Source organism: Equus quagga, chromosome 6 (assembly GCF_021613505.1).
Source record: "Equus quagga isolate Etosha38 chromosome 6, UCLA_HA_Equagga_1.0, whole genome shotgun sequence".
Lineage (NCBI taxonomy): Eukaryota > Metazoa > Chordata > Mammalia > Perissodactyla > Equidae > Equus > Equus quagga.
Window position 1 is genome coordinate 46550062 of NC_060272.1, and position 23552 is coordinate 46573613.

The following is a 23552-nucleotide window of genomic DNA, read 5'->3' on the forward strand; positions in this document are numbered from 1 at the left end:
GAGAGGGGCTCCTTTTGTTATTCATAACAAGCTCCCTTGACCACACCTGAGTTTATGCTAATGAAGTGACTATTACCAGAGCCCTAGATAGCTCCAGGATTGGGGCTGGTTGCCAGAGGAACCAACCAAGTGACTAGAGGGCTGGCAATTGGGCTAATCACCAACAGCCACTGATTTAATCAATCATGTCTATTAAGGAACCTCCATAAAAATCCTAAACAATGGGGTTCAAAGAGCTTCCCTGCTGGTGCACATCCATGTTCCAATAGGGTGGTGCACACCAAAACTCCACAGGAACAGAAGCTCCTTTGCTCTGGACCCTTTCAGATCTTGCCCTATGTACCTCTTCCTTGGGCTAGTCATTGGTATCTTTTATAATATCCTTTAAAATAAACCAGTAATAGTAAGTTAAAGTGTTTCCCTGAGCTCTGTGAGCCTTTATAATAAATTACGGAACCTGAGCAGAGGGTTGTGGGAACCTCTAATTTGTAGTCAAGTTGGACAGAACTGTGGGTAAACTGGGAGCTTACTACATGCAATGGCATCTGAAGTGAGGGCAATTTTGTGAGACAGAGTCCTTAACCTGCGGGGTCTGTGATAACTCCAGGTAGTTGGTGTCAGAATTGAATTAAACTTTAGGACGTCGATTTGGTGTCCACAGGAAACTGGGGAATTGCTTGGTGTGGAAAACCCACACATTTGGTGTCAGAAGTCTTGTGATACAAACAGTTCAGAGGAATACTGATAGAGGTGATTTCTAATTATTTAAAGAGATTAGATTGTTATAGTTTATCACATGGAGGTTACTTTCAATTACAGTAAAATTTCCTTAATAAAAGTCTTGTTTTGCAAATCAATTTATACTTGGAAGAAGTAATCAACCAACCGATTGCTCTTTAATAAAAATAAGCTTCCAAACTCGACCAATTTTAGTTTTCTTTTTCCCTAATTCTCATATTTAGGATTAGAGAGATAACAATGTATTATGGAAATGGAAAAAAAATATCCTCCTAGCAAAAGCAGTTTTTTGTGTTTTTTTTTGAGGAAGGTTAGCCGTGAGCTAACTGCTGCCAACCCTCCTCTTTTCACTGAGGAAAGCTGGTTCTGAGCTAACATCCATGCCCAACTTCCTCTACTTTCTATGTGGGACGCCTACCACAGCATGGCTTGAAAAGCAGTGCCATGTCCTCATCTGGGATCCGAACCAGCAAACACTGGGCCGCCGAAAAGCGGAACATGCACACTTAACTGCTGTGTCATCTGGCCAGCCCCTAAAAGCAGTTTCTCACACTACAAAGACCTTCAAAAATGCCATAAAGAATCTTCAGAACAACTCCTCTCAGTCATCTATTCCTATCTGTTTTGTTTTTGACATGTTAACATACATGTTAAGCACTAGCTGTCATTTAACGTATCTTTTCAACTTTAAACTTTTTTGCGTATTTTTAATAATTATTTCAGAAGATATGCTTAAAATATGTCAAATAGTAAGTGAAAAAATAAGTTTAGAAAAGTCACCATGTGCTCTTTCAAACATACTTAGTTTCTGCATTATGTAAAGAATACTACATATTTTCTGTAAGTTATATAAAGAACACTAAGACTAAAGACAACAATATTTAGTTTATTTAGCAAAGAATCCTTTAAACTGTATATGAATGCCACATTTCTTTACAAGCTGTATTTAAGATGTTAACCTGTTTAAAAAAAAACAAATGCATAAAATTATCTAGGGATGCTTTCCTCAGTTTTAATTTAGATAGAAGAAAAAGATTATTTAACCAGCAATCAATCATTTCTATTTATAGTATAACTTTCTTAAAAAGCTCACATAAGCTACCAATAATACTGATGAGGATTTTTAGGCTGCTTAATTTTAAAACGGTTTATGATGAGGACTTTTAGGCTGGTTACTTTTAAAACTACAGATGAGAAGCAGGCTCCAAGGAGTGGAATTTGCTTGCTTGTCCGTTTGTTGGGAAAGATTTACATTTCTAAGGGAAACCTCCATCTGTAAAGATGCCTCCCTCACTGTGCCAGGAAGAAGGGGGATGGCCTTATCTCTAGAAACTCTTAATGCCAGAGGCAAGAACTTAAGTTGGTTGCTGTCTGGCAATCTCATGTAACTGATTTAGGGTGGTGGCTTCTAACCTTTCTAACCTTTACTTAATCCGATTTGATTCTTGTCTAAAAGTCATGGGATCACCCAATGACCAGACCCCACCAGCACTGGTACCATTTTAACTTTTTTTTCATGTTCTTTCCTTTATCTTGGAAAGAAATGACTCACATACCCATGCCTTATAAAATTAGCCCTAACCCTCAACTCGGGGCAGCAGCAGGAGCTCTGACTGCCCATAGGTCTTGTCCCCACGCACCAGCTCTGCCTGCCCATGGGTCCTGTCCCCATGCTATTCCACACTATTCTCTAAATAAAAGAGCACTCCTGCCAGATCTTGAGAGTCTAAGAAATCTTTCTTTCGACTCCTCGGCTCACCGACCCCGCATCAATACCATTGCTCAACATACAATATATAATTAAAAACACATTACAGAATTTCCACTTTCCATCCTGATGCACGTACAAGAGTCAGCCAATACCCCTCTACAAACAACTGGGAATATGGACAACATGTAAGAAACAACATGTAAGATTTAGGACAATAAGTAGCACAGGACTATCATCCCTGAGGGAAGGAGAAAAAAAACAGGTGAGCTCTGCCTTTTCCTTGGAGGCATGATGCAGACAGAGAGCTGAGATGAGAAAATCAATCCCATAATTCAAACAGGCTGAGGCAACTAGAAGTTGTGGGGCAGAGTTTCGGAAAAGAGGGACCTGTACAGAAAAAAAGATCCAGAAACCTGCATAGGAATTCTCTTAATTCATTGCTGAGAACTAGGCTGAGCAAAAAACAACTACAAGTTCTAAGCTTCCATTTATAATAGCATCAAAAAGAACAAGATACAGGGGCTGGCCCAGTGGCCGAGTGGTTAAGTTCGCGCGCTCCGCTGCAGGCGGCCCAGTGTTTCGTCGGTTCGAATCCTGGGCACGGACATGGCACTGCTCATCAAACCACGCTGAGGCAGCATCCCACATGCCACAACTAGAAGGACCCACAACGAAGAATATACAACTATGTACTGGGGGGCTTTGGGGAGAAAAAGGAAAAAAATAAAATCTTAAAAAAAAATTAAAAAAGAACAAAATACATAGGGATAAACTTAAGTAAAGAAGCCGATCTGTTGATTAAAAAAAAAGATTGCTAGAAGAAATTAAAGAAGACATGAATAAATGAAAAGATATCCCATGGTCATAGGCTGGAAGATTTAATATTATTAAGATGTCAATACTACTCATAGTGGTCTAGAGATTCAAAACAATCCCTATCAAAACCCCAAGAACTTTTTTTTTTTTTTAAAGATTTTATTTTTTTCCTTTTTCTCCCCAAAGCCCCCCGGTACATAGTTGTGTATTCTTCGTTGTGGGTTCTTCTAGTTGTGGCATGTGGGACGCTGCCTCAGCGTGGTCTGATGAGCAGTGCCATGTCCGCGCCCAGGATTCGAACTAACGAAACACTGGGCCGCCTGCAGCGGAGCGCGCGAACTTAACCACTCGGCCACGGGGCCAGCCCCTCCAAGAACTTTTTTTGCAGAAATAGAAAAGTCCATCCTAAAATTCATATGGAATCTCAAGGGACCCTGAAGAGTGAAAACAATCCTGAAAAAGGCCTCATGCTAATCGATTACAAAACTTACTACAAAATTACAGTGATTAAAACAATGTGGTACTGGCATAAAGACAGACATATAGACCAATAGAAGAGAAAACTCAGAAGTAAACCCTTGCATATATGGTCAAATGATTTTTGTTGAGGGTGATAAGACCATTCATTTGTGAAAGAAGAGTCTTTTCAACAAAGGATGCTGGAAAAACTGGATATCTACATGCAAAAGAATGAAGCTGGACCCTTAACTTACACCATATACAAAAATTAACTCAAAATAGATCAAAGACCTAAATTTAAGACCTCAACCCACAAAACTTCTAGAAGAAAATACAGAGGAAAAGTTTCATGACATTGGATTTGGCAATGATTTCTTGGCTATGACACCAAAAGCACAGGCAACAAAAGAAAAAAACATAAAATGGAACTTCATCAAAATTAAAAACTTTTGTACATTAAAGGACACTATCAACAGAGTGAAAAGGCAACCCATGGAATGTGAAAAAATATTTGCAAATCATATATCTGATATGAAATTGATATCCAGATTATATCAAGAACTCATATAACAAAAAAACTGATTAAAAAATGGGCAAAGGACTTACACATTTCACCAAAGAAGATATACAAATGGCCAATAAGCATATGAAAAGATGCTAAACATCACAAAACATTAGGGAAATCAAATCAAAATCACAATGAGATTCTACTTCACACCTACTAGGATGGTAATTATCAAAAAAACAAAATAACTAATGGCTGATGGGGATGTGGAGAGATTGAATTCCTTGTGCACTGCTGACTGACAGGAACGTAAAATGGTATAGCCACTGTGGAAAACAATATAGCAGTTACTCAAAAAATTAAACAGAATTACCATATAATCCAGCACTTCTACTTGCAGGTATATACCCAAAAGGAGTGAAAGCAGGAATCTGAACAGATATTTAGAGGTTCGTGTTCATAATAGACCATTCACAATAGTCAAAAGATGGAAACAACTCTAATGTCTATCAGTTGATGAATGACAAAATGTAGTATGTGATATATATATAAATACACACACACACACACAATGGAATATTATTCACCCTTAAAAAGTTAGGAATTTCTAACAGATGCTACAAAATGGATGAACCTTGAAGACATGATGCTAAGTGAAATAAGCCAGACACGAAAGGACAAATATTATACGAATCTACTTACACGAGGTACCTAGAGTAGCCAAATTCATAAAGACAGGAAATAGAATGGTGGTTGCCAGAGATTGGGAGGAAGGGGGGAATGGGAAGTTATTGTTTAATGGGTAGAAAGTTTCAGGTTGGGAAGATAAATTCTGGAGATGGATGCTTGTGCAACAATATGAACGTATTTAATGCCACTGAATTTTACAATTAAATATGGTCAAAATGTTAATTTTTATGTTATGTATGCTTTACTATAACAAAAAAAAGAAAGAAAGAAAAGATCTGTCATGGGGGGCACTAAAATGTTACAGAACTGCATTACTTTACAAATTACATCTGGTACAGAACTCTCTAGAACCTAACTTTATCATACAAAACATTTTGGGGTGTTCTTTTTTCTTCACCTGTCTGTAACTGACTTGCTACAGCTATAACACCTGCACGTGGTTTGAAAACTGCCCAATGTTCTCTTCCCCTATTTATTTTACAAAAATGTTTAGGGCTCCCTTATTTCCAAAATTAACTCTCTAGATTATGATTTCTATGTATACATTTGATCTCTGAGTGTAGCACCTGTTAGAGGCTCAAGTAATTGAACTCTCCTAGATTTCTACATAGCTATGGTTACCAAATCAAAAAACTATAAAACCAAAGAGAACTACACATATTACGTACAGTTACCTATTAATCATATTATGATGTTTTGAAACTCTTTTTAATGTGAATTTTTATTGCCCCCTAACAAGAAATACTAACATGGCTTTCAGGAAACAAAGTGCAAAGACATATAATAAAACATTACAAGAACAACTATCAAACTACTACTAATCTCTACTACTTACTAATGTGTATGTGTGTTGGGGGTGAAGAAGTTTCCAGGAATGCAAGACTGACTTTACAGTTAATGAGACAGTTCTGGCTGGGTCTGGAAAATCATGTAAGGTGTTGGTCTGACTTGAGGACGTCTTACCAAACTTTAAAAAATCTCTAATGATAATAAAAATACAATATATCAACTTGTGAAAGGAAACGATCACAAGAAATGGGTGAGATTTCTCTGAGAAATTCAAAGTTCATAAACTTGGCCATTTATGTAAAACTATCAAACCGCTTCTGAAGTACTTGCTTTTGTAACATTTTCCACTAAACAATGCAGTTACGGAACATTATCTTATATTGCATAGTACAGCAGCCCAAAATGTAGCACATTAGTATCATAAGAAATAAATGATAGTACTAAGGAATAAAAAATGAGCCTAAATCTCCTTATCTATTTACCTCCCAAACACAGGCAATTTCAACTAAGAAAATAGAAAAGAGTAATGTATCATAAAATACCAAAACCTTGAAATACTGCTAGGCCCAACTGGCTCACTCTAGACAAAACACAAGATTTGAGGGTGGCACCAGAACATCAGTTTTAGCTCAAAGAGTAATTAGCTTTATGTGCTTTGTACATCATTAATTTCTCAATTATTTGTTAGGATGTTTACTACACCTAAGACTCAGAGCTACCGCTTTGGAGATACAGGAAGGCTCAGATCCATCACCTATTAGCTGTCTACTCAAAAAATAAGTTACTTAACAGTTCTTAAAATCCATTTTTGATCTATATGGACATATTCCCTTAAAAGACTTCTAGGAGGATTATATGATTAACAGATGCAAGAGCCCAACACAATACTACACACAGTTCAACAAATATTCACAGAATTGAACAAAGATGACACAAACAAGAGTTCTCACCTCAAGAAGCTTACACTCTTCTTAAAGGAGATAAATAAAAATAACTTCAGTGCTAGGTAAAAAGTAATATGCTTAATACAGATAAAGTCTTCTAAGAATTCAGTATAAAGTAGAGGAAGACGGGCATGGATGTTAGCTCAGGGCCAGTCTTCCCCAGCAAAAAGAGGAGGATTGGCAGTAGTTAGCTCAGGGCTAATCTTCCACAAAAAAAAAAAAAGAGAGAATTCAATAAAGGAGCAATTATTTCACTTTGTGAAGAAGCAAGAATTTGATCTGAGTCTAAAAGCTTGGGGACAATTTGGCCATTCAAGTATTAGGAGAGAGAAAACAAAATGAATGGTATCAAAGTGGGAAAATCTTTTTTTTTCCTAAAGTATAACCAAGGAAATCACAGAGAATCAAAGAGTCAGTAGTTCTATTTGGCAAAAACAAAACCTATGTGAAAAAAATTAAGAAAGTTGAAAAACTAAACTGGAACTAGGGCTAGATTACAAACAGCCCTGTATCCCAAATTAAAGCATTTGAAATAAAAGTAGGGTATGATGTGTTCTGAGTTAGGCTGAAGCAAAATAATCTGACAGAAGTACATAAAATAGATTAGAATATGGAGAAAGGATATGTGGAGAAACCAGCTGAAATGCTACTGCCCGTAGTCCAGGCACGAGATACTAAAGACCTAAATTATAGCAACAATAATGGAACAAGAGCAGGTACTGATATGAAATTTGACTACAGTGGATCGACAGAATTGGTTGCTGGAAGCAAAGTAGAAGAACAATTACTGAAGAATCTAGATGACTAGGAGGATGAAGACATTATTAACATCAATGGGGGAAACATCAACTAATGTGACTAGGAAGACAAATACAACAAGAATCCTTTCATTATAGTGAAATGCCAATTTGCTTTCACTTGTATGTATGTACATATGTAGGTGAGACATATATACAAACATTGTATTCATTTATATGCACAAACACTTTGTTTTTGCAGAAAGAATGACACACAGATATATTACACATAGCTTATAACTGGTATTTTGGCAGTTTTGAAAACCCGTCAGTAAAGAGTAACTTTTAAAAATATGTAATAGGGGCCAGACCAGTGGCGTAGTGGTTAAATTCACACACCACTTCAGCGGCCCAGGGGTTTCACAGGTTTGGATCCCAGGCACGGACCTACGTACTGTCAGCACACCATGCTGTGGCAGGTGTCCCACGTACAAAATAGAGGAGGACTGGCACAGATGTTAGCTCAGTGACAAACTTCCTCAAGCAAAAAGAGGAAGACTGGCAACAGATGTTAGCTCAGGGACAATCTTCCTCACACACACACAAAAACAAAGTAATAAAATGTAACAAATACTCAAAAATGATGTCTGCTTTGGAGAAACGATATGGTTAAACAAAGGTAGATAGTTTCTGCAAAGATCACTGTGCTCCATTCTATTCAACTCTGACACATAGGATTAATTTTACTATTCATTATGGGAAGATCTAAAAATAGAGAACGCAATAAAAATAGTTTAGTGTTTTAAAAGTTCAAGCCAATCTTCTTAGTTTACACTTACTCTTTGTAACTCCCATTTCTCAATAAGGTGTTCCACTTCACCACCAAGAACTGTGGTGTTAGAGTCATTCAACAGTAGGAATCCATTTTTTACGTCCACAATGCCCGAGAGCTTAACTTTAGTTCCAGGCGGTGTGTTCAGGCTAAAGCAAAGAAGAAAAGCATTAAAACATGCCGAAGTTCCCCTCCAAAACTGGAATTCTGTGTCATACTTTGACCTCATGAAATTCTTTAAAATGCACTAACATGAAAACTATTTTTCAGGAGACTGGCTATATAGTGTGAATAGATCACCAGGGAGGAAGTCAGAAGACCAGGTACAAGAGTATCATTTTCTACTTTAATGACAAAGAAATTAACTCCAGTTTCTACATGTAAAAAAAAAATGTGGATAATAAAAATCACACCTCACAAATTTGTGGTAAAGACAAATATAGAATAAAAGATATAAAAGTACTTTCTCAACTATGCCATGCTGTATAAATATAAGATTTGCCTTTTTTTCCCCTCTGAGCTTTGACTGTGCATTGCAAAGATATACCATGTTATAAAATTAAATTTCAATACAAGAAAAGACATCAGACCAGTAACAATCCTGGACATTTAACATCTATATAAGCTACCGTACTACACACAAAACAATGTTCATTGATGTTAACCATCTTGTTAAGATCAAATGAGAGTTATTTACTCTAAAGCATACTAACTGTAAAAGGATTTTTCTATAATAGATTAATATTATCAGATTTGGGGCAAACACCATGACTCCTTTTACAATAACCAAAGACAAAATGTTTATCCTCCTATCAACCTGTTGGTAAAGGAAACAATGGAAGAAATCCATTTTATCATGTAGGTTTATTCTAAAGTAAAAGCCCATATACCAAGCCCCACCCCATCTCTTCACACATACAACAAGAGGTAAGTATTCCAAATAGGAAGAGGCTGTCCCAAAACACTTAGGATAAATTAGAAAATTATACTGAAACGGCTTCACGTTGTTCACGTCTTAAAAGTTCATGAAATTACCATGAGCTGATATATGCAACAGCAAATCAGTGGAAGCATTTATATCACTGGTCTATTCTGAAGAAAGATGGTTGATTAAATAGTTATTAACAAGAAAAAATAGAATATGCCTGTTTTTAAAGCTTCAAAGATCCCATACAGAGCAAGACATTTATCTGTCAAAAATTATTCTGAGGACCCCCAGCTAATCATTCTTAAGTCATCACATGTAACTTACAGAACAAGTGGTCACGAATAGCCTTGCTGAACCTAATTCTTACAAAAGAATAAACAGGTACTAAAATTTTAATGCAATTTTTACTACATCACCTTTAAGGCCATAACTAACTCTTGTTCAGAGAGCATATTTTGGCTTAATTACTATTTTTATTGGCATCCCAAAGTATCTTTACTCTCTCTCTTCATTGCAGTTTTGAAAGAACAAAACAAAACCAGTGAGAAACGGGGCAGGAGGTAGGATAGTCAAGTGGAAGGAAGCACCCAAGAGAAATGAAATGCCCACTGGAGGCAGCACAGTCTCCACCAGCTTCTGGTTTAACCTCTCCAGTGAGTTCTTCTACCTTCCACCTAAGATAACCAATAACCAAACTTATTTTGAAAATAGTCCCCCAAGTTGTTCACATGTAAGAACACTTTTGTAAGCTGTTGTTTTTATAGCACCAAAAGTAGACATGCTACTGCAACGATGAATGAATGAGCAAGTGGCAATAATTTGTTTCAATTGTCAAACTGCAATAAATTCAACAAAAGATGACAGTGGACAGCATAAGGGACCCTCCTCTCTGGGCTGATCTTATGCCTCAGAGAAATATACAGCAGTAAAATTGAGAATGAGCCATTACATGAAAGTCTTTCTTCTGAGTCATCTGTGAACTTCCTTGTAGGGAGTCTGACTGAGTTTGTCAAAGGGGAAAAAGTTGTGTTTGTCCACAAAAGTAGGAATCCTACTTTTCAAAAAGGACACAACAAAATCAAAAAGTCAATAAACCCCCTTTGTATATGAAAATTAACATTTTCCAGGAACATATATCATATCTTCTAAGGACGGAGCCTCCCTCACCAGAGGCAGACAATGGTTGAAAAAAAGAAAAAGGGAAATTATTGAGCATGGTACACAAGGCCTCAACCTATCACATTTGCTCCCACATACCACCATCCCAAATCACTGAAGCTCTACAAATGGAACTGCTCACTCATGTCTTGTCAGGACACTACATCTTTGCTTGTGCCATTCCCCCTCTCATCTCTCTCAAAACGCCTTCTCATATTTTAAGTCGCATTCCTGGCTCTCCCAGGTGGATGCAGTGTTCTGAACTCCTAATCCTTTCCGTTGATAAATTTGTATAATAATTTGTCTGCCTATGTGCCTATCTTATCAGCACATGAGCTACTTGAGGGCAAAATCTAAACCCTCTTACCTTTCTATCTCCAGCACTGGACAAAGGGGCTGGAACACAGTGGATGCTAACTACTTGTGAAATGCTAGGAAATTAGAGAAATATGGTCTAGGAGTTTACACTAAATGAAAAAGCTCAAAGGACCCAAAGCAGCAAACATAAGCATATCAAATGACTAAGAAGAGAAAAACAAAAGAGTTTGCAAATGTCCAATGAAAATTCCTAAGAAAATAGAGCTCAAACTAACCTATCAAGGACACTTAGGATAAAGAAGACACTTTCTCTTCCTTCTCGTTGCTTTTATTCATTAGAATAGGCATGAGTCTGAAAGTCTCTCATAAAAATAGCCAAAAGAAGAAAGTGGAAAATTTGTCCTTATGGAGTTCTTCCTCCTCTTAGAAAGTGGGGTGGCACACGACATTCTGCAGCTTCAATCATTTCCTAAGAAAATTCATTTGCCCATAAACTTTTCAATGGACACAGCTAACTGTCAAGGAAGAAACTGTAACATATTGAAAGAAATTCAGTTTGTTCTGGGTAATTTTTGAATGACCTAAAATTTACTGACAAAATTGAAAAGACTACTTTTCATGCAAGAACACCTTAAATTTGTTTTTATAATTAACATTGAAGCAAGGAGTAACTAACTCCATTCTTAACTATTCTTCTATACAGATAAAGTAGAAACTCTTTAATTTCCTCTGAAAACTGTAACATGCACTTAAGAGTTCATTCATTCTTTTCAAAGTTCTTAAAACACAACCCATTGTGAATAGCTCCTTCAAACACTCTGTAACAAATATACAAAATAAAGTGCCAATCACCTTATTTTTGACAAGTAACTATATTCTACTGCTGTGCAACTTATATGACCATCAGTCATCTGCAAACGCAACATTCTCGGTGCAGCCTGAGATTCTTCGTTATCCTTTGGTGCAGCAACATTGCGAATTTTTTGAACTTGCAAAACGCATGGACCTTCAAGCTGTCAAAACACAAAGGAATAAATATTACCTTCTAGCCATGGTTTTTTCACTTATAATGTTTCTCTTTTCCTTAATGGTTACAGTTTATGATTTATAATAACTTCAATTAAATAAGGTCAAAACTGAAATTATATTACACACATCATGGGTTTTTTTGGTGTGTATTTAAAGATGTAACTTCAGGGGCCGGCCGAGTGGCACAGCGGTTAAGTGCGCATGTTCCACTTCTGGCGGCCTGGGGTTCACTGGTTGGGATCCCGGTTGCAGACATGGCACGCCATGCTGTGGTAGGCGTCCCACATATAAAGTGGAGGAACATGGGCACGGATGTTCGCTCAGGGCCAGGCTCCCTCAGCAAAAAGAGGAGGATTGGCAGCAGTTAGCTCAGGGTTAATCTTCCTGAGAAAAAAAAAAAAAAAGATGAAACTTCAAAAAGGCCTCCTGAAGAACATTTTTTTTTTTTATAACACTGAATTCATTTTCAGAAAGTAACAAGAAAAGAAAATTCTAGGAAAACAAGGTTATATTTCTGGATTAAAGGCATATTAATAGATGTTTTTAGTCTTAAGTGCTCAAAATAGTTCACATACATCCCTCTTCTCCCAACTACCTTAAAGGACATTACGAAATTAAAGAACTGGGTAATTTTTAAAGAATATCAACTTTGCAGCAGCAGTTGAAAGGAATTCTTTCTGTTCAAAAACATTAAAGTACACCCTCTTCTGGCATAAATGAAGAATACAATACTCCAAAATTTAAACTATATACAATTCAAGAAGTGTGAGCCATACTTATTTTCACATTTCCTTTTTACATTAGTTTAAATCTAGTGCTATATTATATGTATTGGCAGAAAGGAGAAGAAACATTCTCTCTGGCCACATTTCCATCAAAGATAAAAATAAGGGGCCAGCCCAGTGGTGCAGCAGTAAAGTTTTGCATGTTCCGCTTCAGCAGCCTGGGGTTTGCCGGTTTGGATCCCAGGTGCAGACATGGCACTGCTTGGCAAGCCATGCTGTGGTAGGCGTCCCACATATAAAGTAGAGGAAGATGGGCAGGGATGTTATCTCAGGGCCAGTCTTCCTCAGCAAAAAAAAAAAGAGGAGGATTGGCAGCAGATGTTAGCTTAGGGCTAATCTTCCTCAAAAAAAAAAAGATAAAAATAAAATTGATGAACTAAGTAGCTATTAAGTTAAAAGTTTTATGTACTAAAATGCTGACGGCATAACTGAGAAATGACAGGAAAATCTGCTTGCACATCTGAAAACTAAATTTAACATAAAGTGATACTTTCCAAATTATAAAATATTATACCTTTAAGTAGTACTGTACCTACAAAGGAAAAAAAAGGCTAATTTTTTTATTAAAAAGAATCTTTTAAGTATATATTTTCAGCAAACAGAAATGTGAAATGATTGACATTTACACTTAATTTCTTGAGTATGTCCCCAAGTTGACAAACTTCTACTCTATATTTACCAGTATTTTGCCTGCAAAGGAGTAATTTTTATAAATTTAGGCCTAGAGAATATAATCAGAGAAAAGACATTAAAATTTCATCTAATTTTTAGTTATAAAAAAATTCCAAGTTGAAACAAGTCCAAAACCCTTAATAGGTATAGATAAGCTGCCAATTCAAGGTGAACTTTTTCATATGCTTTCGTTAATATCATTACAATAGACATTTAAATTAAACCATAGGCAGGCTACGGTTACTACAACGTTCATCATTCTCTTTATTTTACTACTCCCAATATTTTTAGCTTAGACTTCGACAAATATCTAGCCTGTGTTGTCCAGTACCACACGTGACTATTTAAATTTACATTTAAATAAAATAGAATGAAATTAAAAATTCAATTCTTTAGTCGTGCGAGCCACATTTCAAGTGTTATATATCTAAACAACACAGATAAAGACTGCCTGCATCACTGCAAAAAGTTCTCCTAGACAATCAGTGATGATCTAGACCTGTGTTCCAGAGCGAGACTCATGTCTCCTAGGGAGTGCACACCCACTGGAGTGTGCGAGGCAAACATGCGTTTCTATTTCATTCTTAGACAGAAATTAAACTTTCCTAATATTTCATATCCCAAGCAACAAGGGCGCCCTCAGTCCGTATGACATACAGGTCACAAGGCATCTTTACAGAATTTGGGGAGTTCTGCATCCCAACGGTTTTGACACGGCACCTTCGCTAGTTTCTTTGCTTTCAATTTGTTATGACAAACTGCCTTTTATTTGTGTGCAGTTAAATGGATATACAGATTATATTTCCTAGTTTTAATCATTAATGCTCACAAATGGACAAGCGGCTTTAAAAGATTCTGCTAAAGAAACACAAATTGAAGATAATGCCAACGACACAAACACAGGGTAGGAATAGAACCAATTTCGCTGATCTCCTACATCTGGTCAACCATGAGAACAAAAAGCTGCAGAATTCTAGGGAGGAACACCTGCCCCCAGCTCCTGATGTTTCCCTGCAAGTAGCAAGTTTACTTATTTAATTACGCCAACTCCTGGACTCTCCATCCCTTTTAGTGGATTAAATAGTGCCAGCTACCAAAACAACAAAAAGATACGTGCACCTGGAAGCTATAAATGTAAGCTTATTTGGGCAAAAGGACTTTGCATATGTAATTAAGGTCAAGATCTAGAGACGAGATCATCCTGGATTAGGATGGGTCTGAAATCCAATGATAAGTGTCCTTATAAAGGAAGAGAAGAGGAAAGAAACACAAAGAGACAGGGTATAAAGGCCGTGTGAAGATGGAAGCAGAAATTGGAGTTACACATCTACAAGCCAAAGAACAAGAAAGACTGCTCGTAGCTACCAGAAGCTAGGAGAGAGGCATGAAACAGATTCTCCTTCAGAGCCTGCAAAAGGAACCAACCCTGCTAACTCCTTGATTTTAGACTTCTGACCTACAGAGCTGTGACAGTACAAATTTCTGTTGTTTTATGCCACCACGTTTGTGGTACTGTTACAGCAGCCTCAGAAAACTAACACATGCACTTATGGAATGACTCGTCTGATAGGGAAGAATATGCTGTACATATTGGGCTCATCTTTACCCTTCCTTTTCTTGGGATCCAGGTAGGGACCCTGAGGGAGGAGGTACCTACTCAATTTCCCCACTGGATTAGCACTGCCATAAAGTGAGTGTACAAGTCTGCCTCGTTTGTGGTTCGGTTAATGGATCCAGTTGGCTCTCCCACTAAACCACATTTTCCAAATTAAATTTTTTTTTTTTTGAGGAAGATTAGCCCTGAGTTAACAGCTGCCAATCCTCCTCTTTTTGCTGAGGAAGACTGGCCCTGAGCTAGGATCCACGCCCATCTTCCTCTACTTTATATGTGGGAGGCCTACTACAGCATGGCTTACCATGCGGTGCCATGTCCACACCTGGGATCTGAACCAGCGAACCCCGGGACACCAACGCGGAATGTGCGAACTTAACCGCTGCGCCACTGGGCTGGCCCTCCAAATTAATTTTTATCAATAATTTTTATCAAAGTTGATATTTTGGCCCACTTGTGTCACTCCTTTACTTCTCAACTGCTTTAAAACCAAAGCAGAAAAGGAGGCACTATTTATTAGACTCTCCTTAGAAATTCCCAAATTATAGTCTTTTTTTTTTTGAGGAAGATTAGCCCTGAGCTAACATCTGCTGCCAATCCTCCTCTTTTTGCTGAGGAAGGCTGGCCCTGAGCTAACATCCATGCCCATCTTCCTCTACTTTATACATGGGACGCCTACCACAGCATGGCTTTTGCCAAGCAGTGCCATGTCTGCACCCAGGATCCGAACCAGTGAACCCTGGGCCGCCAAGAAGTGGAATGTGTGAACTTAACCACTGGGCCACCAGGCCAGCTCCATACATAGTCTTTTGACAGTCCCTTCTCATTTTGAATCATCAAGCCCTAAGATTAGGGATTCCACAATTCAGAAATATTCTATAAGTAAACCAGCAGATATAATGAATTTTTTCATTATTATGTTCACAATGTTCAGTAGTCAAAAAATAGGGTAGTATTAGACCTAAATATAACACAAATAGTAGAATAAAATGCTATGATTCTAAGATCTTAAATCCTAACTTTAATCCTGAATCTAATCTCATCCACAAAACCGAATGAGAATTAACTTCAAAATCGTTGTTCAACTCGTGTCAAGGGCAACCCCAAAGTAAAAAAAGATATCAATTTAAACGAAAATAATAAAAAACAAAGATTAATCTTTGACTACCCAAGATTTTTTTAATGTCTGATTTTCTCCTTTGCATAGTCATAAGGAACAGTTAAAAGAAATTACTGCAAAAAGTTTAAACAGGGGTAAAAAGAATTTATTATGGTATCTCCAGGTAAAAATCTCTAATTCTATTAAACAATATCAAGTATCTGCCAGAAATATTCTCTGAGGCCAAAAAAATTCATCCAGGCTTCATTCCTTCCTCTCCTTAGGGAGATGGACACCTCTGTCACCTGACATCCTAACTAGCCCTACCCACTGATATGGAATATCACGTTGAAATGGCTATATTATTTTATTAATTTATTTCTCATACTAAATAATATTCTAATTTACAATCAGACCCTCCAAAGTTTGGATGACATGGAACCAGTTATCTACAGTCTGATCACACGTAGATAAACACTTAAAATGAGATATTTTAGGACTCTACAAACCATCTAAATTTAGACATTCTATGATAGTATGAAATATCTGCCAGCCATTTTATTTTATAATCTTATCAATTTCCTTGAGAAATAAATTTTTCAATCTATACCTAACAACATAAGCATCACATTCTCCATCAACCTAGAAACAGGACCATCGACTCAGAAAGAATCCATGAGTATGGTTAAGTTCTGATCAATCTTCCAACATTATTGCCAAGTGGGTTAAAATTAAGAAAATAAAAAAGTTTCATCCTCCACAGTCCTTTTAAGTATTTAAAAATCAAAATTCATTTCTTTCTTTACTCTATCACTACTTTCAAAACATTTCCAGTGGCTTCAGTAGAGATTTCCTAGGGCTCATTTTTTTCCCACTCATTTATATAAGAGAAGTTTGGGTGGACTATTCACATCCTTACCTTAGGATCCAAGCAACCGGGCAACGACTCAAGAAAGCTGCCTTGGAGTAAGAAATAGTGGTTCTGTATATAGGTCATTAAAATCTTGAAGGATAAGCTTTTATGATGCCCTCTTTCTTACCTACTTCTTTGCTCTGTCAAAACAACTCAGTATCATTTTAACAACGTGGGGTGGGGCAGGAAGAGAACAGAGGGAAAAAAGTATGATTTGTCAGAGACTATACCAGTATCAGACTCAAGAAAACTGGAATAAAAGAGAAATGTTTACATAATGTTCAAAATTTCAGAACATTCCCCATGTCATCCATGCAGGCACCTCTGGTAAGCCTCAATTTGGAGGATATTTTCCTCCAGAGAAGATCTTTATTTGCTTCTGGTAGTAATAATATTGCAACTGAGAGCCTCAGCTTTGGGCTAGTGGAAAAGTAGCAAAGGTAACCTTAGCCAGAACCTTAACTCACTGTAAGTTAGCAGCACCCCTACTAGCTCCACGTATCCCTTTCAGAAAAAAACATTTCTAATTCAGGTGTGCCCAGGATTCCCATGCAAAAAAGATCAAAAAACATAAAACCACAAGAAAATATTATGAGACTCACAAGAAAACAGGCCACAAAGCGTAAAAATCACTAAAAAATTATTTTAAAAAATTGTTTAGCCTCTAAGGAGTTGAGAATTTGAAATTAGCAAACACAGACCATAAACTAATAAGCCTAGTCTAGAGAATTTATATGGAACTGTGAGCCAAATAGTAGGGAATAAATATTATTCTTAAGCAAACATGCGACATTTACAAATACATATCAAACCATAATATAAGCCTCTACAAAATTTCAAATTCAGTCCAAATTCTCTGATCACAATATAACTGAATTAGAAATCTCTAACAAAAAGAAAAAATGATAATATTCTATAATTAAACAGGAACAGAAGAAATCTTAATATAAACTGAAAAATATTTAGAACTGAATGACAATGAAAATACCATGTATAAAACCTTTGGGACATAGTTAAAGCAGTGGTAAGAGAAAAATTAATAGCCTCGAGATGCTTATATTAGAAAATAAAGAGGTAAATTAATGAGTTGAATTAACAAGTTGGGAAAAAAACAACAGAATTAGCTCAAATAAGAAGAAAGAAGATCATAAAGATCAATTAATGAAATACCAAACTAAAACTACAATAAAGAGGGTTAACAAAGTCTAGCATTGGTTGTTTGTAAAGACTAGTGAATTGAATACTAAACAAGAATTGATCAAGAAGCAAAGAGTAAAGATGCAAATCAAAATTTAAGGAATAATAATATAATAAAAACACTAACCTACTTTCAGCAGCAATGAAAAAACAATAAAAGGGAACTATTTGCATAACAATCTAAATGTCCATTAACTGGCAAATGGGAAGAAAAAGTGGTATATCCATACAATGGAATACTATTCAGCAATAAATAGGAACAAACTGACAGATGCTACATCATGGCCTAACCTCAAAAACATTACACTAAATGAAAGAAGCCAGATACAACAGGGTACAAATTGTGTGATTCTGTTCATGTGAAATGTCCACAAAAGGCAAATTACTATAGAGTTAACATAAAAGAACATACAAACATACCATTAAGAATAATAAGTATAAAGTGGTAGAATTTAAGATCAATATACAATTATCAGTTGTCTTTCTATGTACCCATAACAGAGAGAAAAATTAATAATTTTTTAAAACATCATTTACAACAAAAATAGAAAGTTCCAGGAATAAAGCTTATAAAAAGATAGACAACTTATATACTTTCAATAAATTATGAAACTTTATGGAAAAACTAAGTGAATGAAGAGATATATCCAGCAGTGTGCTGGAGCCAGCTCATACCAGCTCACAAGAGCCTATTAGGCACATTTCTTCCCAATTCTGGCTTCCATGATTTCACAGTGTAGCTTATACAGTAACCAGCCATGGTAGGAATATTTATACAAAAGGAGGCAAATGCTACATATCAGGGTTTTTTTTTTCTCTTCAGAGAAGCAGCTTATCAGCATTTCACTGGTAGTATGCTATCATAAGGGTGTCAACTGTCTAAGCTGATCTGCACAATCAAGACAATTTCAATCAAAACTCCAACATACTTTAAGAAACTTCATCATTTGATTCTAAAATACATATGTGGGAGAGGGGCACAGAATAGCCTGATGAAGAATAACATATTTTACAAGCACAGATTAGAAAAATTTGATAATTTCAAGTGCCACAAAAGATATGGATCAATGGGATCTCATATACACTACTGAAGGTAATATAAACTGGTATAACCTCTTTGAAAAATAATTTTGCATTATCTTGTAAAGTTGAACTCTGGCTTAACTCTAGCATCCAATAATTCAATTCCTGGTCATATTCCCTAGAGAAACTTTTACACATGTGCATCAGGAAAACTACACAAGTTTGTTCCTAGAAGCACAGTTGTCCCTCGGTATCCATGGGGGATGGGTTCCAGGACCCCACACAGGTACCAAAATCCACAGACGTTCAAGTCCCCAGTCGGCCCTCTGTTTCTGCGGGTTCGGCATTTGCAGATACCGAGGGCCAACTGTAGTGCATCTATTACTAAAAAGAAGAAGAAGAAAGAAAGAAAAGCACCTCAATATTCATCAACAGGAGAATGAATAAGTCAAGTGTATATTTACACAGTTTAATGTTATACAAAAGAGAAAATGAATGAATAATAAGTATATGCAACATGGACATATGTTAGAGCCATCTCAATGAACGATAAAAGCAACTTACAGCAAGCAATATGCTATCATTTTATAAAGCTTAAAAACAAAACAGTATATTGTTTAGGAATAATTATGTACGTAACTAAAATATTCTTAGAAGTCAAGGAATTCACAAAATCATTTCTTGGTGTTAGGGGAGGGAGAGCTAGGACATGTAAGCAGGCAGAGGGATTTTGCAGTGTGCTCGTTCTTACATCAGGCTGAGGCTTCACAGGTGCTCACTTCATTATTAAGCTTTGAAACACATATGTTTGTATATATCAAGTATTACATTAAAATAGCTTAAATAGTTTACATGACATTTTGAAATTAAGACATTGGGTAGTTGAGAATTAGAGAACTAGGTCTGCAGCCTACACAGCAAGAAAATCACTCAAAATCAAACTAGGGAACTGGTTTGACGGCAGTGGTGTGTTGGCAAAACAGTTGTGGGACGAGGAGGAGAGAGAAAAAGCCCTACTTTGCAGCATTTGCTGATTTCCATAGCTGATTTCAACTACCAACTAGATATTACTGAACTCTAAACTGAGAAGCCACGCTGGCAATCAGCATTCAGGAGCTGGAACAAGCTGGACCCCGCACACTGCAAGTATCTAGCTCTATACCTTGTACCATCAGTCTCACTGTCCCTGGACACTTACCCCAACACTGCTGCAAGTGTTACCCTAGAAACCCAATCTTGCTGCAGCTTCTACTACTGCCAGAGAGGATACACCACACTTCCTGCTGTTTTACGTGACTAGCCCAAGTCCAGAGCAGCTACACCTGACAAAAGCTGAGGTACACATGCATGGCAAAGCTGCAAAGGGAGCGACAGAAAAGTATCTGGCATTTACTTTGAAGATGGGAAATTCCCCCAAACACACAAAGAGATTCAGGTTCTAGGAATCATAAATGTCCACTATACTTATCTCGTATGTATTGTTATTAGTCAAGAAGATTTTGTCAAGCTCTATTTTCTATAGTTTATACAATAAAATAGATTTTTTAAAAATTTTCCAAATAGATATAATAATACTGAATACTGTATGTAGGTATATATTTGTATATACCCATATACACACACACACATACCCTCCCTACTCTAAGATTTTAAATATGCCGTCAAACGGGGATCTACTCACTATTTCCTCATTGAGAAGCATATCTCTAAAAACTAACAGTCTAGCAAGAAAACCAACCTTCCCACCTCACTAAGCTGAGACAGCTGCCCCTTCCTTGTACGTACTTCTGACATAGCATTTGTTTTACTATATCAACATTGTTGGTTTCTCAGTATCTCACTAGGCTATGTGCTCCAAGAAGGCAGTGGGCTGTCCTGTTGATCTCTGCTTTCCTCGCACTTAGCACAAATACACATTCAAAACTTACTCCTTATGTTTTTACTGTAATTTATGTAGCACTTACTAGATAACCAGAAAATGTGGCAGGATCTTTACATAAGTTATTTAATTTACCTCCAGGACTAAGAAGTATGTTAGCATCATCATGTATTTTAAATGAGAAAATCTGAGAGCAGAGGGTAAAGTACATCGCCAGAGGTCGCTCAGCCAGTAAGAGGCAGAATTAGAATTCAAATTCAGATGTCTCACACCAAAATCTGTCCTCTTTCTACTAGATATTCTAAAACTATGACAAAATTTGTTACATACTAAAAACAGACATAGGTATAAAGGGCAATGGGAACATTAATTCTTAAAAATTAATTCTGCTCAAAAGAGATCAAGCAAATTAGAAGAGAAGAAGTAGATTCAGGTTGGGATTTGAAGGATAAATAGCATTTTGCCTGGCAGCTGAGGGAAGGACACGCCACTCACATGGCAATTATCAAGGTGCTGTAGCAACAAAAGACTGTAATTTTAGAGAAGATGCAGTTCCCTCAACTCTAAAGGAAAATTGAGAGTGGTAATAATTTCTATTTTCAGTGCTGCTCTGAAGATTACACTGATAATACACATAAGTTACTTAACATGGGACCTGGCATAAAGAAGGTTCTCAAAAAACAGGAGGAGGCAAAGGAGGAAGGAGAGGCAGATAGGCAGGAGGAAGAGGAGGAGAAGAAAAGTTTACTGAAAACCAGGGTTCTCCTAGATAATTTAGGGCCCTGCACCAAAAACAAGCAAGGGGAAAGCAGGTCAAAAGCATCAGGAATACTGAAAGAAACTGCTTTGGAAAGGTAGTCCCTAATCCTGATCTCTAATTTTTCAAGTGATAGTCAGATACAGCAAGAGAATTTAAATGGAAAAACACAAATAAACAATAATAAAAGAAAAACTTCCTGAATCATAAATACGGTGGCACATTTACTAGAAGATCTAAAAGATTCTACCCCTAAGAAACTTTTAAATGGTATTATAAATGCATGGTAATTGAGAAATAGGCAATACAATCTTGAATAGGTTTTCCCAAACTTGAAATCCCCTCTAAAAGCATCAATTTATACATCAAAGTAACAGCTCAGCACATAATTCCTCTTACTCAATCATTCAGAGTAATTACAACAAATGAAATACAAAGAAAATACTGTAGGTCTCCCAGTTAAAAGTAACACTTCTCCCAGTGTGCCATGTGCCTTTTTCCACATCTCTATCCTTCACCTCTCTAGCTTTTGTATTCTAGGAGAATTAAAAAGAAAAAAAGTAAGGTGAGCAGTTTATTTTTCAATTATCAGAAAAATATCTGTCTAATATACATTGTTTTGTGCAATCATTTTTTAACTCCACAGAAGTCCTACTAATAATTACCAATAAGCAACTGTAAATAAAGCATGGCTAAAGAAGGGTTTCAGTAATCCATTTTGCTGAAAAATAAAAGTGCATGTTTAATTTTAGTAACTCACTAAAAGGAACACTAGTAAATCATATTACTTAGCACAGAATTAACTAACATATATGAAACATGATACAATTTTATTTAAATTACAACTTAAAACTTTTGTCAATTACTTTTCTTTCCAAAAATATCCCATTTCTAGATTGAAAGTAAACAGGCATTCACTTTGAATTTTAAGGCAGTGACGCCATCTTGTGGATGATGTTGGTATTGCCAAGGCTTTGAGAAAGTCACTTATACTAGGAAAAATTAGGTCCTTAATCACTGTTTCACATTTAAAGAGGCTTACACAACCTGCCAGTCCTAGAACTTAGATGGAAAAGTTAAACACGGAACTGAAAGCCTTTCCTGTTAGAGCTCCACAGGAATGCATAAGGTCCTCACATAGCTGGACTGGTAAAGTATTTTTTACATTAATCTATATTGTATAATTAACTTCTACACCTTGGTTCGGGGGCTAAAGCTATGAAAATTACAACAGCAAAATATTAAACTTAAAGAAGAATATGAACAATATTAAACAGCTTTATAGGAAGTATAGTTTTATTTCTTTTTTGTCATGACTTTTTTCCATGATTTTTAGCTTACAAGCCATGTTCCAGGACCTTGTAGTAGTGAGAAATGCAAAGCCTGGCCTGAAAAACTCAGAAAAGACCTTGCAAAATATGGCTTCCCCACTACATATCATTCCACTCTCACAATCTTTATGGCCTAAAAATCAAACGTAAACTGCCCATGGGAAAATCTAGCTTAGGCTTGGGAGCCTGGAGAAAACTCATCTTCCCACTCTCACCACTTTTTAATTGGTCTGAAACCTTTGCTTCAAGTTATGGGAAGCCTTGTGGAGAAAATATAGGAACTGCAAAATAATGCTAAGAAGAGAATGGAGGAAAGAGAAAAGAACCTAAGCAAAACTATATTAATTAATAATAAAGTTACTTGTACTTTTGCCATTCTACTTTCTCCCAAATTAATCAGTGATAATAGCAATTACTAAAACTTCAGTTTCAAACTCCAGATGACAACACCCTTCTGAAGTCTCCAGATTTGTCTCAGAACAAAAGAGAAGTAAACTCAATATGTCCGGGATTAACTGTCTTCTCCTAAATACAAACCTACAATCTTTTTTATCTGATCATAGATCTATCAGTTCTCCATTCTTCCCTTCCACTCTCAAAGTCGCACATGTTGAAAATGGTGTTATCTAA

At 36.5% G+C, this 23552-nt stretch overlaps 1 protein-coding gene across 5 annotated transcripts in view; it reads right to left on the minus strand.

Annotated features, from left to right (window-relative positions):
* The window catches only part of TDRD3 (tudor domain containing 3), a 172239-nt gene that overhangs the window by 80914 nt on the left and 67773 nt on the right, over positions 1-23552 (minus strand). For 4 of the 5 annotated variants that reach the window (XM_046664420.1, XM_046664419.1, XM_046664422.1 and 1 more), the window contains 2 exons: positions 11478-11638; positions 8229-8370 (listed from right to left, as the gene is read on the minus strand). In XM_046664420.1, the coding sequence (XP_046520376.1) occupies positions 8229-8370; positions 11478-11638 (303 nt within the window). Of the gene's footprint in view, positions 1-8228; positions 8371-11477; positions 11639-11780; positions 11914-23552 lie in introns of those variants that run through there. The other variant, XM_046664423.1, reaches the window with a different exon arrangement.